We start from the raw sequence: 17,639 nt of genomic DNA, 5'->3' as shown, positions 1-17,639 counted from the left end.
AACGAACTCTCTCCTACAATCCGAACTAGGCGAATAAGACTCCTGGAAGAAGTGCAGAGAAGATATCCCCATAGGTCTCGTAAGAGCGGTCAATTAGCGTGGGTAATTGGAATGCTGCAGAAGGGGAAACAAAGTATCGAACGTATACATTGGCATAACCAATGTATCGGACTTATACCCTGGGAGATTATTATACCCTACACCACTATGTGGGGAGGGTATTATAAGTTGGTTTTGGACAAAAAGTTTGTAACGCATCGAAATAATGGTCGTAGACCCACACCTGTATATACCAAAATGAATGTCTCGACAAGCTGAGTCGATCTGGCTATGTGTATCCGTCCGTCAGTCCGTCCGTCCGTCCGTCTGTCCGTCTGTCCATCTAAATCACGCTACAGGTCGCAATTTTGATCGGATCGTCACGAAATTTTGGATGTTGATGGGGGTCCCGGAGGGGAAGAAGCCTATTGATTTTGGCGATGGTCGGATAATATTTAGGGGTCGAAAAGGGCAAAAAACTTAGGTGGATAAAAAGACAACGTTTTTTCCAAAGCGAATATCTCAGCTTCTATATGGGGTATATCAAAAGCAAAACCTGACAATGGAAGCAGAGAATATCACCTTTCTAATGATGTAAAGTAGCTGCTCGTAGGTGATCAAACAACGAAGATATCACAATAGTAGCAAATAAAACCCCAATTTTCATTTTTGCGATTTTAATTATATTGACGAATATTACAGCTTTGGTTGAAAATTTTCCAAAAGCAAAGCCTGACTATGAAAGTAAAAGATCCCGTCTTTACAATGATGCAAACTAGGTCGGCGTAAGTAACCAAATAACGGAGATATCGCAATAGTCGGTAATACATCCCATTTTTCTATTTTTTTGGAAATCACGCTAGAGGTCGCAATTTTGATCGGATCGTCACGAAAATTTTAGGGTTAATGGGGGTCTCACAGATGAAGAAGCCTATTGATTTTGGTGATGGTCGGATAATATTTAGGGGTCGGAATGGGCAAACACTTATTTGGAGAAAAGTCAACATTTTATTTCAAAGCCAATATCTCAGTTTCTTTAAGAGGTATATCAAAAGCAAAACCTGGCCAGGAAAGTAGAAAATATCACCTTTACAACGATGTAAAGTAGGTTGTCGTAGGTGGTCAAATAGCAGAGATATGGCAATAGTCGATAATGCATCCCATTTTCCGATTTTTTTGTAATTACGCTACAGGTCGCAAGTTTGATCGGATCGTCACGAAATTTTGGGGGTTAATGGGGGTCCCACAGAGGAAGAAGCCTACTGATTTTTATGATGGTCGGATAATATTCAGGGGTCGGAATGGGTAAACACTTTTTTGGAGAAAGGTCAACATTTTATTTCAAAGCCAATATCTCTGTTTCTTTAAGAGGTATATCAAAAGCAAAACCTGGCGAGGAAAGTAGAAAATATCACCTTTCCAGCGATGTAAATTAGGTTGTCGTAGATGGTCAAATAGCAGAGATATGTCAATAGTCGATAATGCATCCCATTTTCCGATTATTTTGTAATCACGCTACAGGTTGCAATTTTGATCGGATCGTCACGAGTTTTTGGGAGTTGATGCGGGTCCCACAGAGGAAGAAGCCTATTGATTTTGGTGATAGTCGGATAATATTTAGGGGTTGGAATGGGGAAAAACTCATTTGGAGACAACTTCAAAGTTTTATTCTTTGTGAATATATTGGCTTCTACTAGGGATATTCCAACGGCAAAACCTGTTAATAGAAGAAGAAAATATTACCTTTACATTCGTGTAAAGCAGGTTGGCGAAGGTGGTCAAACAAGGGAGATACCACAATAGTCGGTAATGCATCCAATTCTTCCATTTTTTGCAATCAAGATACAGGTCGTAATTTTGATCGGATGGTCACGAAAGTTTGGTTGCTTATGGGGGTCCAAGAGAGAAAGAGGCATATTATTTTTGGTGGTAGTCGGATTATATTCCCTAAAAGAAATGTTTACAAGTAAAAAGCTTATACACAGGGGTAGTGGTGTAGGGTATCACATGGTCGGCCCCGTCCCGACTATAGCCTTTGCTCACTTGTCTGAGATGTTCATCTTATGTAGTTGAGGGCGTATATCTCTAACTTACACATTGAACCCTGATTCGCATTAACTTATTTTCTCTCATAGCGAAAGAGAAGACATCCCTACCCATGAACTTCCTTAGAAAAAGGACCGACCTGCGGTAAGCCTTCATGTCATTAGACTCCCAATTTACGAGGTAAATTCAAATTGTGAACTAAGTTAGCCGACATAGTTTTTTTCCTCAGTTGCATCCTGTATCGGGGAACTAGTTCCCTTGACTTTAGTTGAATGGTTGAACTACTCATTTCGCCTGCGCAGCAGTTTTGCTCTATTTTCGCTAAATGTTGGATGAATGAGACTCATGTGAGTCTTTCTTATGATTAATGCATGAATAATAAAAAACGGACCCACGATAGTTGATAACACTGTGCTACAAAATTCATTTTTTTTTCAAAATGATGGGAAAACACGAATGGATTATGAAAGTAGAGCTAAAAATATGAGACACGTGTATCGGCGTTTTTAATGTTTACATCGTAAAGTAACCAAAGTAGGCGGGGCAAGTTCCGCCAATTCTAGTTTTTTCGAAATATTCGAGTTAAGATATTGTGGAATCCTTGCATTTTAGGTATATAGTGTCTTCGGCAACTTTACAAAGGAGGTGGTTCATCAAAAAGGTCTTTTTGGTGCTTTTTCAAAAATCTTTCTAAAACTCCTTTAAAATGTGATCATAGGCGGAACATGCCCCGCCTACTTTGGTTACTTTCCGATGTAAACTTTAAAAACGCCGATATACGTGTCTCATATTTTTAGCTCTACTTTCATAATCTGCTCCGTTTTCCTTGTAATTTTTTGTTGTCGCACAGTGTAATTAACACCTTCGAACATAAGTTTGTTATAACACTATAGTTTAATTCTAATTAAAACATAATATTTTTTATAACATTAACATTTAACCCCATTTCCTTCCTTCCTTCGCCCACAACAAAAGGATGTATCAAATAATGAACTTAACTCTTTACCTGGTGGTATTGGTTTTTTGGTGCGTCTAACAACGCTTCTACTAGCCTATAATCATATAAAAGAATTACCGCCGGATTTGGTGAATATGCGTTGTAAGTTGAATAAATTTCGGAAATGGACACACTTCCCGCCAACTAATAATATCCCTCATCCATTTTTAATAGCTCTGCAAAAGCTGGATCTGATGCATAACGATTTGATTGCATTACCCGAAGATATGGGTAGCCTGCGAAAGTTACAATGTTTATATGCTCAACACAACGATATCAAGGAGTTGCCGGATTTCGATGGTTGCGATTTACAGGAACTGCATATATCGAATAATTTTATTGAGGTATGTTGATATTGGGGGGTTATTCTGAACGAAACTTTCTCGTGAGTTTTGTTTTTCCGTCGTTTCAACTTAAAAGAGAAAGTGAGAAAACTCACAGGGAATTTACGTTCAGAATAACCACCATTGACATTTATCGCATAAATCACGGTTGGCTTAAAATGTAAAAGAATAAAGGGAAAACGCCGATATTTATTCTTTCTTAATCCTTTTACGATTTTTTCATGTATTTCCTTCTTAACGCCACCACCCTATTTCGTACTATAACCCCAAAAACTACTTTCAAAATATTTTGATTTTTTTTATTTCAGAAAATACCAAAGAAGCTCTGCTCACATTTGCCACATTTGAAAATTGTCGATTTGAGAGATAATAAAATCACCGAAATACCCGATGAAGTTTCTCTGCTGCAAAATCTAACACGCTTCGATATATCAAATAATTCGGTAACAAATTTACCCTATTCCTTGGCTTCCCTGGCTCATTTGGTTAGTCTGCAAGTGGAGGGTAATCCAATCAAATCAATACGACGTGATATATTACAGTGTGGTACGATACGTATTTTGAAAACTTTACGTGATCGTCAAGCTGGTCTAGAAGCGGCGGTGAAAGCTTCCAATTCATCGTCGTCATTGACGGGCAGCATGGGTGCAGATGGTTTGAATAGTCCAAGGCGTGGCTTGAGTTTTGAGGAAGAGAACTCCATATTTCCAGATAGGTGAGTGATAAAATGACTTTACGAAGCTAAGGTTAAAGATATGTGTTTTCAAAAGAAAGCTATGGAGTTTTTTATTAGAATCTCTTTCAAACTACCCTAATTAAAATTGGTCCGAGACTTTGATTGATTTTTTATGTGACCTCACATTTAATATTTCGCTTTCTTTTTAGGTACAAACTCCATAAAACCCGTTGCCTTACGGTAACAATGCAACAACTTAGTGAAGTACCCCGCGAAGTTTTTGAAACCGCCTGTAATGAACATGTCAATATTGTTGATTTATCGAAAAATCGTTTTACCACGCTACCGGAGGGGTAAGTGAAAATCATAATGAATTTTGTTATTGATCTAAACTTCTCTCTCTATATCTCCCCTTCCGTCCTCCCTTAGGCTAGTGGAAATGAAAGATTGCTGCTCTGAACTGGTATTCGCCAATAACCTGATCAGTCATGTGCCTTCATTTATATCACAATTTACCCGTCTGTCATTGGTCAATCTATCCTGCAACAATCTACAAGATTTACCTGACGAATTTGGCGTTTTGGTAACTTTGCGAGAGCTGAATATATCGAATAATAGGTAAGACAAAATTCTCCTTTCTGTCCGTCTATAAAGACTCCCTCCAGCTCGTCTAAAAGACTACCTTTAGCTCGTTGTGTGGACCTGATGTTTTACACGGTGTCATTGATCCTTTCCCTATAGGAATTTAGACGGCTTCACCATCCCGAGCGTAGTTTAGTCAAAACTACTCAGCTGACGCTCCTCAGCTGCGATATTCTCCGAGGACCGCATTTTCACAGATATCTTAATAGGCCTTTAGATCTAGGGATTCTCTCTTGTAACGTTGAACCTCTCTTTTTAGATCCCCCCTGAATTGCTTTGGTGGGGGAGGGGACGTCCAATCCCCCTTGTGATGATTAGAATGGATTCCACCATAACAATCGAGCGTGTACTGCAACGAAAACAAGCCATTGTGTTGCTATTCCGGAAGAATCTTTGTCTGCTAATGTAGATGGCCGACTGAAGACATGGGGACAGGTTTCAAAATCTTTATATCGCGTTGCACGGACCATACTGTAGCCGCATAGCTTACTACATACCACGGCCTACCGCGTTATATGTGATCAACAAGGCTTCTTTATCTGCACCCCAAGTGCTGCCGGCTAGAGTTGTGTAGTTCCGGAACGAACTAGTCCCATGGAACTATTCCGGACAAGGAAATATTGGAACTATATCCGGCTCTTGCATTTATATAGTTCCTTTCGTTCTTCTCGTTCCTTCAATTTAAAGCCTACGTCGATCATTCGTCCTTGCTGTTTTTTCGCTGCAATTTATTTATTTTTATGTCATTCATCCACCAAAGCATGAAAACATTTCGGTCTCGGAACTATTTGGAACAAAGGAAACAAAACAAAAAAGAACGACGAAAGAGGAAGATTCGTTGAACTATTTCGGTCTCGGAACTATTTGGAACGAAAAGAACGATGAAAGAGAAAGATTCGTTGAACTATATTGGTCTCGGAACTATTTGGAACTATGTAACTATATTAAGAAACTAGTTCCTTTGGGAAAAGGAACTAGAAGGATCGATCCGCTCCGGGAACTAGATTGCCCAACTCTACTGCCGGCTAGAGACGTGAGGACCTTGATGAAAGAATCTCAGCTTGTCGCAGACATCTGTGATCTACGTGGACGACATGAACATGCTGTCGAATGTGATTCCTAGAATTTTGCATAGTTTGTTGTCGGAATTCTGTTACCATCGACCTTGACATTTAACTCAGTTCTCAACTCTACCGTTCATGTGCTGAACAGAGTGGCCGATTTATTGGCGGATATTTGCATATTCCTCGCGTGGGAAGAGGTGGTAAGAACAGTCAAATAGAAGTTCAACCTTTCACAAGTGACATCCAGGAAGGTACCTCACGCCAAGATCGTACAATCATCCGCATGCATTACGATCTCAATGCCGTCTGGAGGAATGAGGTCAAACAGTTCAGGAGATATCAGCCCAACGCGAGGAACCTCCTGTTTCACTCTTGGCGTCCACACATATACTTTCTTTGAAACTTGTTCGGAGGGTAGTCCGGTCAATGTCCTCAAACAGAGTGGAGCTTTTGACAAGGCAAGTGCCACCATCACTGTTCTATCACACGGCTTGGTCTGATTGAGTCCTCGACTAATAAGTGTGGATATGGCGTGCAGCGCTGTTGTCGTGCTATGCTGCTTAGGGAACCCATGCTAATGATTGGCATCTGGATAGCTATTTATGACGTTGGGAGGACTACCTAATTCAAATGTGATTCTGAAATATTTTTTTTAGGTCGAACTTGGTCTTTAGTCATTTACCAGATATGACTTAAGCAAGAATGCCATGCTTATGTCGAGGCCTTAAAGCCTCAAGGGTCTTTGTTACGGGCGACAAAAGCGAAGTCGGTCTGTGCAAGGGACCACCTTGCCCATTCTCCAGACTTCGGGAACGATGTGATTGGTTATCGACAGTTTGAGAACTTAGGTGAGATACTCGACTCCCGGCACATCCAGCGGTTTCAGCATTACCATGGAGATTTCATCAGAGCCCAACGATTTGGTTTATTAAGAGTTTCAGGCGACATTATCAACATCATTTTAAATTGTAGTGGTTTATCCTCAACAGGAAGAGATCTGATGCGACGTAGTACTCTTCTCTTCGGGGTACTCGACAAACTCACGATTGAAATAACTTGCTTACCTCTTCGGATCCGTGAGCGTAACGTCGCCAAATATAACTTGGGCCCTATCTTCCTTCTTTCCAGGGTTCTAGAGTGACTTAACCGTTGCCCACAATTCACTTATTCCATCTCCATGGATGCAACTCTTCAGATGATTTAAACACATGTTCCGCTTATGCTCAGCAATCAACCTGTTAACTTCCAGTGTCAGCTTCCAGACTCTGAGGTCACTGGGGTTGGCACGACGAAGTTCATCACGCTGATTTGCTAATCCCGTCGCCTCTGCTGTGATGTTTGCCCTCTCTTCGGGTATTCAACCAGCAGACATATGGAGAGTGGCTACAGCAGTGATGATGTCGCGATGTGCACAGATGTGATGAAATCGGGCGGCCTGCTGATGGAGACAATTGCGAGGATAGGGTCTGATCCAAAAGAAGCGACGGGTTGCCAGGTGACGTCATTTGTCAGACCCGGCTATACCATGGTTTTGCCTGGCGAACTATGACACTCTCTTCTATTTCTGGTAGGGGAGTCCTCATTGACCGTGCAAAACGTAGAGCTATCAGCCAGCACTATACCACTCTGGTCGTTTCCGAGGACAGAATTCCACAACTTATGATGAGCATTAAATTCTCCCATTCCAAAAGCGGGCAAATGTTGGGCCTATAACCTGACCTGGAGTACAGCTATTTATTTGCTGCTGACTGCTAATCCATACATTACATGTACGGATCATTAGAACCAGTCTCAAGCGATATAGGTCTATATTGAACAGACTGTGACAAACTGAACACATCCAAATTGGTCCTGGGGTTTCTTCAGTCCCGGCACGGACCAAAAGAATCGGAAGCAGGCATTCCAGAAAACCGATAAGAGTACAAACATGTGTTAGTTGAGATGGCAGACGCTGAACGGAACAAAGGTGTTGTGTTGTTCTGGATCACTCGGTTATCGAAAAACCCGCCGCCGTGCTTGGCTATAGAGACTCCCTTCAGGTCGTTTTTAATGACTCTCTTCAGCTCGTTCGCAAACAACACGTTCAGGTTTAATGCAAAGACTTCTTCCTGGCTCGTTTTAAAAACTATCTCCTGACTAGTTTCTAAGGACTCTCGTCAGGTGGTATATAGAGACCCTCTTCAACTCGTCTATAGAGACTTTCTACAGCTCGTCTATAAAGAATTCCTCCAGACTCATGCAAAAAAAATTACCTTCTTCTGACTCGTCTATAAAGCCTCCCTCCTGACTTGTCTACAATGACTCTCTTCTGGCTCGTTTATAAAAACTTCCTTCTGGCTCGCCTGTAAAGACTCCATCCTGATTAGTCTATAAAGACTCCCTTCTGACTCGTCTAAAAAATTCCCTTCTAGCTCGTCTATAAAGACTCCCTCCAGATTCGTCTATAAAGACTCCCCCATAGCTCGTCTATAAAGACTTCCTCCTAACTCGTTTCCCTTCAGCTCGTCTATAGATACTCTCTTCAGCTCGTTTATAAAGACTCGTCTATGAAGACTGTCTCCAGGCTCGTCTATAAAGACCTGCTTTACTCTCGTCTATAAAACCCCCTTTTGATTGTCTTAAAAGACTCCCTTCAGCTCGTCTATAAAGACTCGCTTCTGACTCTTCAGTATAGACTCCCTGCCCATTCGCCTATAAAGACTCCTTTCAGCTCATTTATAAAGAATCACTTCAGCTCGTCTATAAAGACTCCCTTCACCTCGTCTATAAAGACTCCTTTCAGCTCGTCTATAAAAAAATCCCTTCACCTCGTCTATAAAGACTCCCTTCATCTTGTCTATAAAAACTCCCTTCAGCTCGTCTATAAAGACTCTCTTCAACTCGTCTATATAGTAGACTGTCTATAAATATTCTCGCAATTTCAATCTTAACGGTAACAACTTTTCTCTTTTACTTCCAGATTCGAAGTTTTACCAAAGTGTGTTTATGATTTGAAAGGATTAGAAATCCTGCTGGCTCGTGACAATCGCATCAAGTCAATAGATGCCAGCAGCGAAGGATTAGGTGCCCTAAAACGTTTAGCAATTTTAGATCTGCGTAACAATGACATAGACCATGTGCCACCAATTTTGGGAAATTTGAAAAATATAACGTAAGTGTTTTCGTACTCATACTCAAGAGATAATTCTAAACTAAGATCGTTCAAATCTTTGCAGAACCCTGGAAATTATAGGAAATCCATTTAAACTACCACGCCACCAAACACTGGAAAGAGGAACAGAAGCCATAATGTCCTATTTGCGGGATCGTATTCCGGTTTAAAATGTATCAAAGGCGCACAATAACACTAAACGCATCAAACCTAACCACAGAAACAGGGCAGCACAAAACATGAAACAGGAGATAGAGAGCAGCTTATCATAGAATTTATTTAAAACATTTATTTGCAATTGCATATATTTTGTATAATCGATTATTTTTGAATAGTTGTTTTTCTGTTTAAAACATAGAACGAAAAATGAATACAAAATTGATTTGCCAAAAAAGCTAGTCATAATCACCATTACATCTGGAGTTTCAATTGTGAGGTTATGGCAAATGGTGAGGGGAGGTTTTAAGAAATACAACCTATATAAGGGATTTTGAAACGTGGACCTAAATCATAATTCATGGCTACAGATTCACAACAGTTATATTCTTCAAAGAATAAAAAAAACATTCCCATCAAAATAAAACCAACAACAAATATTATTTGTTTGCTCACATCAATAAATTGAAAAAATATTTTTTTTATTTTAGGACTGCATTATGCAAAGGTTTGTTTAAATTAATTAAAATTTATATGTGTAAGTGTCTTTAAGGATTTGTTTCATTTAATGAAAAATACATTCTCGAGTAATTTACTTAGTGACGTCATTATAAAGCTCGTTGTAATTTAATTGTGTTCCACAACTTCGGCCTTTAAACGTTTTGCCAATGTCTTTCTCAACTGCAAAGCCGAATCGGTCTCCACTTCTTCAGGTTTTTCTAAAACAGCATTTGGTTTGGAAACATTTTCCAAAAGCTTTTGGGCAACTTGTGCCGATGATGGTCGAGCATTTTTAGATGCTGATGTTCCTGCGGCAGCTGCCGAACTCAATGATTTAGCAACGGTCTCTTGTAACTGTTTGGCCCTGGTTTTCTTTTTCAATTCGATAATTTTATCACGTTGTTCGCGCAGATATTCCTGGCGTGTTATCATTTCATCCGGATTAACCTGAGGGAGAGGAGGAGGGAATAGAAAATTATAAATCTTTTTTAAATGGATTGTTTTCATCCGTACAACCTGTTGATTCTTTTCAAAAAATAAATTTAAACGTTCAAACTTTTCACTGACATCTTGTTCGGTGGCATTTGGTTCTGGCGTCACCGATGCTTCTGGGGTTTCCATTTCCTTGTCCACAGATTTAGCAATGAAATTTTCCACTTCACTGTAAAAATTTTAGAAAAAAAATTATTCCGACATTTTCTGGATAATATTTTCTATAGGAATACGTTATGCGGATAATATTTTTTATATAAAAAACATTATATGGATAATATTTTCAATAAGAAAAGATTAAACGGATAAAATTTTCTATAGGAAAACATTATACAGATAAAATTTGCTACAGGAAAACATTATGCGGATAATATTTTCTGTAGGAATACGTTATGCGGATAATATTTTCTATAGGAAAACATTATCCAGATAATTTTTCTATGGAAAAACATTATGCAGATAATATTTTCTATAGGAAAACATTATCTAGATAATATTTTCGATATGAAAATATTATGCGGATAATATTTTCTATAGGAATACATTTTGCGGATAATATTTTCCATAGGAAAACATTATCCTGATAATATTTTCTATAGGAAAATATTATGCGGATAATATTGTCTATATGAAAACACTAGGCGGATAATATTTTCTATGGGAAAACATTATCCAGATAATATTTTCTATAGGAAAATATTATGCGGATAATATTTCTATATGAAAACACTATGCGGATGATCTTTTCTATAGGAACCATTATCCAGATAATATTTTCTATAGGAAAATATTATGCGGATAATATTTTCTATAGGAGAACATTATGCGGATAACATTTTCTAAAGGAAAACATTATAAGGATAATATTCTCTACAGAATGACATTATCCGGATAATATTTTCTATAGAAAAATCTTATCCGAAAAATATTTTCTATAGGAAAACAATATCCAGATAACATGCTGTAAAGGAAAACATTTTCCGGATAATATTTTCTATAGTAAACCATTATCCGGATATTATTTTCTATAGGAATTATCCTGATAATATTTACTATAGGAAAATATTATCCTGATAATATTTACTATAGGAAAATATTATGCGGATAATATTTTCTATATGAAAACACTATGCGGATAATATTTTTTATGGGAAAACATTATCCAGATAATATTTTCCTGTAGAAAAATCTTATCCGAAAAGTACTTTCTATAGGAAGACCTTATCCAGATAATATGTTCTAAAGGAAAACATTTTCCGGATATTATTTTCTATAGGAAACCATTATCCAGATATTACTTTCTATAGGATAACATTATCCAGACAATATTTGCCGTATGATAATATTATCCGGAACATATTTTGTATAGGAAAGCATTATCCGAATAATGTTTTCTATAGGAAAACATTGTACGGATAATATTCTCTATAGAAAAACCCTACCAGGATAATAATTTCTGTAGGAAAACATTATTCGGATAATATTTTTTAAAGGAATACATTACCCGGATAATATTGCTGTAGAAATAAAATATACAGGTGATATTTTCCATTGAAAACATTATCCTAATAACATTTTCTATAAGAAAAAATTACGCTGATAATATTTTCTATAGGAAAACATTATGTGGATAATATTTTCTATAGAAAAAACATTATCCGGATAAAATTTTCTATAAGAAACATTTATCCGGATATTATCAACCATAGGAAAACTTTATCGAGATAAAAGGTTCTACAGGAAAACTTTTTCCGGATAATATTTTCTATAGGAATAAATTATTTGGATAATATTTCTATTGGCAAAAAATTATCCGGAGAACATTTTTTTAGGAAAATTTTATGCGGATAATATTCTCTATAGGAAAACATAATGCGGACAATACTTACTACATAAAAACATTATACGGATAAAATATTCCATAGGAAAACATTATTTGGATAATATTTTTTCCAGGAGAAAATAAACCAGATAACACTTTCTTTATGAAAACATTATCCGTATAATAATTACTATAGAAAAACAGGAAATCATTATCTGGATAATATTATTATGCGAAACCATTATCCGGATAATATTTTCTATACGAAACTATTATCCGGATAATAGTTTTTATAAAAAACCATTATCCGAATAATATTTTCTGTAGGAAACAATTATCCGGATAATATTTCACATAGGAAACCATCATCCGGATAATATGTTTTATACGAAACCATTATCCGGATAATATTTTCTATACGAAACAATTATCCGGATAATATTTTCTATAGGAAACCATTATCCGAATAATATTTTTTATACGAAACCATTATCCGGATAATATTTTCTATACGAAACAATTATCCGGATAATATTTTCTATAGGAAACCATTATCCGAATAATATTTTCTATAGGAAATCATTATCCGGATAATATTTTTTATACTAAACTATTATCCGGATAATATTTCATATAAGAAACCATTATCCGGATAATATTTTCTATAGAAAAACATTATCCGGAAAATATTTTCTATAGGAAAACATTATACCGATAATATTTTCTTTTGGAAAAACTTTATCCGGATAAATTTTTCTATAGGAACGCATTATGCGGATAGTGTTTTCTATAGGAAAGCATTATCCAGATAATATATTCTATAGGAAAATATTATGCATACAGTATTTTCTATAGGAAACCATTATCCGAATAATATTTTATATAGAATACATTATCCGGATAATATTTTCTATAGGAATCCAATATCCCGAAAATATTTTCTATAGGAACACATTATCTGGATACTATTTTCTATAGCAATCCATTATCTGGATATTTTCTATAAGAAACCCTTATCCGGATAAAATTTTCTATAGGAAACCATTATCCGAATAATATTTTTCTTTAGAAGCATCCTTTCTTTCGGAAAGGGTCTTTAGGAGCACCCTTTCTTTCGGAAAGAATTTTTACAAGCACCCTTTCTTTCGGAAAGGATCTTTACAAGCACCCTTTCATTCCGAAAGGGTCTTTAGAAGCACCCTTTCTATAAGAAACCATTATCCGGTTAATATTTTCTATAGGAAAACATCATCTATGGAAAATAATCATCCTAGTATTTGCAGTACTTACTTTTGTGACTGACGGCCACTTTCACTTGGACTATCGAAACTCTCACTCTGCTGAAATAAAGCCAATTGATTTTTCTCAATCAAATCCAATGCCTGTAGCTGCAGTTCAACGTTACGTTGAGTCATCATGCGTATGAAAATCTTGATGTCATTGGCAGCCCATATCTACATACATATATGTATGTATAAATCAAAATACGTCATAATAAATCAAAATATGTACGTCACTCACCTGCTGAAATAGACCCTGGTGAAATTGAAATGGATTATCCTTATGCTGTTGCCTACCCTCCAGACAGGCCATTTCAAATTGTTCCGGTGTTATTTGCATCTCCTCCATAAAACTACCCAACATATAGTCGACGAGATTTTTGTAATCCTCATGGATACGCTGTACCTCGGGATTTGATTCATCCGGTTGTAAATTTGGATCAAAAACTGTAAAGAAAGTTTTATTGCAAATAATATGCTGATATATTTTTTTCCTTTTACTCAAACATACTCAACGATTTCTCCTCAATAAATGTCTGCAATGGTGCATTCCAAACGGGACCGTGTAGAAAACACACCAACGAATCAAAAACCCAGGAATCATCACTAGCCATACTTAATTTTATAAAAACTTTCTTTTCCTTTCAATTTTTTTTAATTTTATGCGTAATCTTTTCTATTCTTATCCCTAATGGTGGTCTGACAATAAACTGCCCCAAAGCAAAGTTTAGTCAGTCCTTTTTTGTTGTTACCATGGTTTCATGTCGCAGGGCAATTTGACTAACTTTTGCATGGTGGTGGTTGTGGTAGGTGGCACACTAAATTACCTTACACGCTCATTTGGTTATGAAAATTCTAAAGAAAAATATGTAAAACGCAATTAAGGGATAATGCTAATTATGGTCACTGGTGGTTTTAAAGGAAATCACAAAATTGACCGTTATACGTTATCAAAAGCAAAGAGCTCTTGACCACACTCAAACTTTGGCTAAAATCTTACATTTTGTTGACAAGATGCGGCAAGTAAAATGCACTATGACTAGTGGACATTCTTTTAAGCCAGTGTACCGTTACTTGGGTCCCAAGTTCTGATGTCAATCTCGACTTTCTCTTGTGTATTGCCATGCGGCCCGTAGTGGGTTTATCATCCATCGTTCATTCTAATGACATGTCCTAGCCAACACACAGAGTAACCCCTATAATTTGAGTCGTATCTACGTTCTTCTGGCGGGACACGTTCCAATCATGGGCTACCTTTTTCTCCTGCAAAACAATGCTAATTATCTAATGTATGTATACTACTAATCTGCGAGTCGCCTCCGTTCTTGAACAGCGCGGCTGGTGAAACATCGGCTCCTGCGGCCTTATTATTCTTCAGCAGGTTTATTACTGTCTTTACCACTTTATGACTGGGCGATATACAACAAATTCCGTCTTATTCACAATGGGTTTCTATGGTTCATCGTCTTTCTTACTATTAGAAGCACCATTTCTTTCAGAAAGGTTCTTGAGAAGCACAATTTCTTTCCGAAAGGGTCTTAAGTAGCTCGCTTTACTTCGGAAAGGGACTTTCGGAAACGGTCTTTCGAAGCACCTTTTCGTTCGGAAAGAATCTTTAGAAGCACCCTTTCGTTCATAAAGGATCTTTAAAAGCACACTTTCGATCGGAAAAGGTCTTTAGAAGCAACCTTTCTTTCGGAAAGGGTCTTTAGAAGCACCCTTTATTTCGGAAAGGGTCTTTAGAAGCAACCTCTCTTTCGGAAAGTGTCTTTAGAAGCACCCTTTCTTTCGGAAAGTATCTTTAGAAGCACCCTTTCTTCCGGAAATGGTCTTTAGAAGGATCCTTTCTTTCCGAAAGGGTCTTTAGAAGCACTTTTTTCGGAAAGGGTGTTCAGAAGCACCCTTTCTTTCCAAAAGGGTCTTTAGAAGCACCCTTTCTTTCCAAAAGGGTCTTTAGAAGCACCCTTTCTTTCCAAAAGGGTCTTTAGAAGCACCCTTTCTTTCCGAAAGGGTCTTTAGAAGCAACCTTTCTTTCCGAAAGGGTCTTTAGAAGCACCCTTTCTTTCCGAAAGAGTCTTTAGAAGCAACCTTTCTTTCCGAAAGGGTCTTTAGAAGCACCCTTTCTTTCAGAAAGGGTCTTTAGAAGCACCCCTCTTTTCAGAAAGGGTCTTTAGAAGCACCCTTTCTTTCCGAAAGAGTCTTTAGAAGCAACCTTTCTTTCCGAAAGGGTCTTTAGAAGCACCCTTTCTTTCCGAAAGGGTCTTTAGAAGCAACCTTTCTTTCCGAAAGGGTCTTTAGAAGCACCCTTTCTTTCCGAAAGGGTCTTTAGAAGCACCCTTCTTTCCGAAAGGGTCTTTAGAAGCAACCTTTCTTTCCGAAAGGGTCTTTAGAAGCTCCCTTTCTTTCCGAAAGGGTCTTTAGAAGCACCCTTTCATTCAGAAACGGTCTTTAGAACGCACTTTCTTTCAGAAACGGTCTTTCGAAGCACCCTTTCTTTTAGAAGGGGCCTTTCGAAGCATCCTTTCTTTCGGAAAGGGTTTTCAGAAGCACCCTTTCTTTGGGACAGGGTCTTTAGAAGCACCCTTGGGCAAAGGGTCATTAGAAGCACCCTTGGGCAAAGGGTCATTAGAAGCACCCTTTCTTTCGAAAAGGGTTTTATTAGCCCCCTTTCTTTCGAAAAGGGTTTTATTAGCCCCCTTTCTTTCGAAAGGGTTTTATTAGTCCCCTTTCTTTAAGAAGGGGTCTTTAGAAGCACCCCTTCTTTCGGAAAGGGTCTTTGGAAGCCCCCCTTCTTTCGGAAAGGTTCTTTGGAAACACCCATTCTTTCATAAAGGGACTTTAGAAGCACCCTTTCTTTCACAAAAGGTCTTTAGAATCACCTTTTCTTTCGGAATGGGTCTTTAGAAACACCCTTTCATTCAGAAACGGTCTTTAGAAGCAAGCTTTCTTTCAGAAAGGGTCTTTAGAACCACGCTTTCTTTGTGAAAGGGTGTTTAGGAGCACCCTTTCTTTGTGAAAGGGTGTTTAGTAGCACCGTTTCTTTCAGAAAGGATCTTTAGAAGCAAACTTTCTTTCGGAAGGGGTCTTAAGAAGCACCCTTTCCTTCGGAAAGAGTCTTTAGAAGCACCCTTTCCTTCGGAAAGAGTCTTTAGAAGCACCCTTTCTTTTGGAAAGTGTCTTTACAAGCACCCTTTCTTTCGGAAAGGGTATAATTTAGATACTTTGGCCCTCAACTTCCTCTGCACATCCGACCACGGATGCTCTCTCTCTCTCTCTGCGTTCACTTCGTTCAGGAAGGGTAAGAGTAAGTTCTCTAAATCTTGAGCCTTCAAGGTTCGTACAACGAAGCGCATCACACTTACTTGATATTCCGGCCGCCTCAGCTGGAAAATTTGGTCTAATTTCTGGTATTCGACCTGCATATATGTGGTATGAAATGGACAGTTCTCTGTACCGATGATTGGTAAATTCTCTGAATCCTTCCGATGGTTCAGAAATAAATGGAGGTCAGACGTTATGAAGTCCTGTGTTCTGCTAAAGGATACGATGACTTGAAGATGGTCTGAGCCAAAGAAAATTACGTGCTGCCAGGATACGCTATTTGTCATACCGTGTACCACAATGATGATGTCGGGCGAGCTGTGGCAATCTCCTCGTATTCTTCGTTCACCGTGGAAAACATGGAGGTATCAATTTGCTCTGTCAGCGCTGTACTCCCCTGGTAATTTCCTATTCGACGGAATGCCAGAACTCATGGTCCCATATCACCAGACAGTTAGTGCACTCCAAAAGCGAAATAATGTCAGACTTATAACGCCGCGGCATAGATAGTCATCGGCGGTGTATACACTTTATGCAACTCTACCTCGACAGTCTCACACACTCTCTCACACTATGGGTCACTAGAGTCAAGCTCAAGCGAGATGGGTGTGTACTGGACATACTGGTGTATAAAGTAGACGAGACCTCCTCGTCCGCTTCTTGTGCGATCCTTTCACAAAACTTTGTAACATGATGTTTTTCGACTTATATGGTCTACAATTTCGCTAACTTTGTCGCAATTAACAACTCGATAGGAAAAAAGTAGCTGAAACTGAGTGCTCGGAGAGTACGAGGTTTATTAGAGGTTTACTCTTGAAATATAAGAGTGTTTACAATAGAGTAAGAGTAAGTAAGTAAGAGTTTACTCTAAAAGTGAGATCGAGTCTCTATCCCCGTACGGACCAAACGGAGTAGGTATTCCGGTATATATTGCCACTCCCATGGTGGAAACAGTATACGAGCCAATCCCCCCGAGTCAATCAGGTGCATAGAACCGGCACATGTGGGATTGATTTCAATGATTGAATTTAATGATTTTTTCTGATATTTGTTTCACACTGTATCTTCCAATTTCTCTTTCTCCTGAAGGACTTCTCATAATAACATC

General features: G+C 38.1%; 2 protein-coding genes across 19 annotated transcripts in view; one reads left to right on the top strand and one right to left on the bottom strand.

The window, feature by feature from the left end:
• The window catches only part of f-cup (leucine rich repeat containing flyers-cup), a 42,089-nt gene extending 32,716 nt beyond the window's left edge, over positions 1 to 9,373 (top strand). For all 18 annotated transcript variants that reach the window (XM_073959764.1, XM_073959765.1, XM_073959757.1 and 15 more), the window contains 7 exons: positions 3,061 to 3,184; positions 3,257 to 3,426; positions 3,735 to 4,141; positions 4,312 to 4,455; positions 4,532 to 4,720; positions 8,768 to 8,959; positions 9,024 to 9,373. In XM_073959764.1, the coding sequence (XP_073815865.1) occupies positions 3,061 to 3,184; positions 3,257 to 3,426; positions 3,735 to 4,141; positions 4,312 to 4,455; positions 4,532 to 4,720; positions 8,768 to 8,959; positions 9,024 to 9,129 (1,332 nt within the window). In that variant the 3' untranslated portion in view covers positions 9,130 to 9,373. The remainder of the gene's footprint in view (positions 1 to 3,060; positions 3,185 to 3,256; positions 3,427 to 3,734; positions 4,142 to 4,311; positions 4,456 to 4,531; positions 4,721 to 8,767; positions 8,960 to 9,023) is intronic.
• Positions 9,374 to 9,558: 185 nt separating this feature from the next.
• LOC141388949 (uncharacterized) lies at positions 9,559 to 16,912 on the bottom strand. Its single transcript, XM_073959774.1, has 5 exons — positions 13,722 to 16,912; positions 13,452 to 13,657; positions 13,221 to 13,384; positions 10,133 to 10,277; positions 9,559 to 10,063 (listed from the first exon to the last, which is right to left on the bottom strand). Exons 1-5 carry the CDS (start codon positions 13,822 to 13,824, stop codon positions 9,743 to 9,745), a joined length of 939 nt encoding a protein of 312 aa, XP_073815875.1. The 5' UTR covers positions 13,825 to 16,912; the 3' UTR covers positions 9,559 to 9,742.
• Between the last annotated feature and the right edge of the window lie 727 nt (positions 16,913 to 17,639).

Source organism: Musca autumnalis, unplaced genomic scaffold (genome assembly GCF_047663935.1).
Source record: "Musca autumnalis isolate F117 unplaced genomic scaffold, ASM4766393v1 scaffold_1, whole genome shotgun sequence".
In the NCBI taxonomy this organism is placed as follows: domain Eukaryota; kingdom Metazoa; phylum Arthropoda; class Insecta; order Diptera; family Muscidae; genus Musca; species Musca autumnalis.
This window is presented reverse-complemented; position numbering and strand designations above follow the sequence as displayed.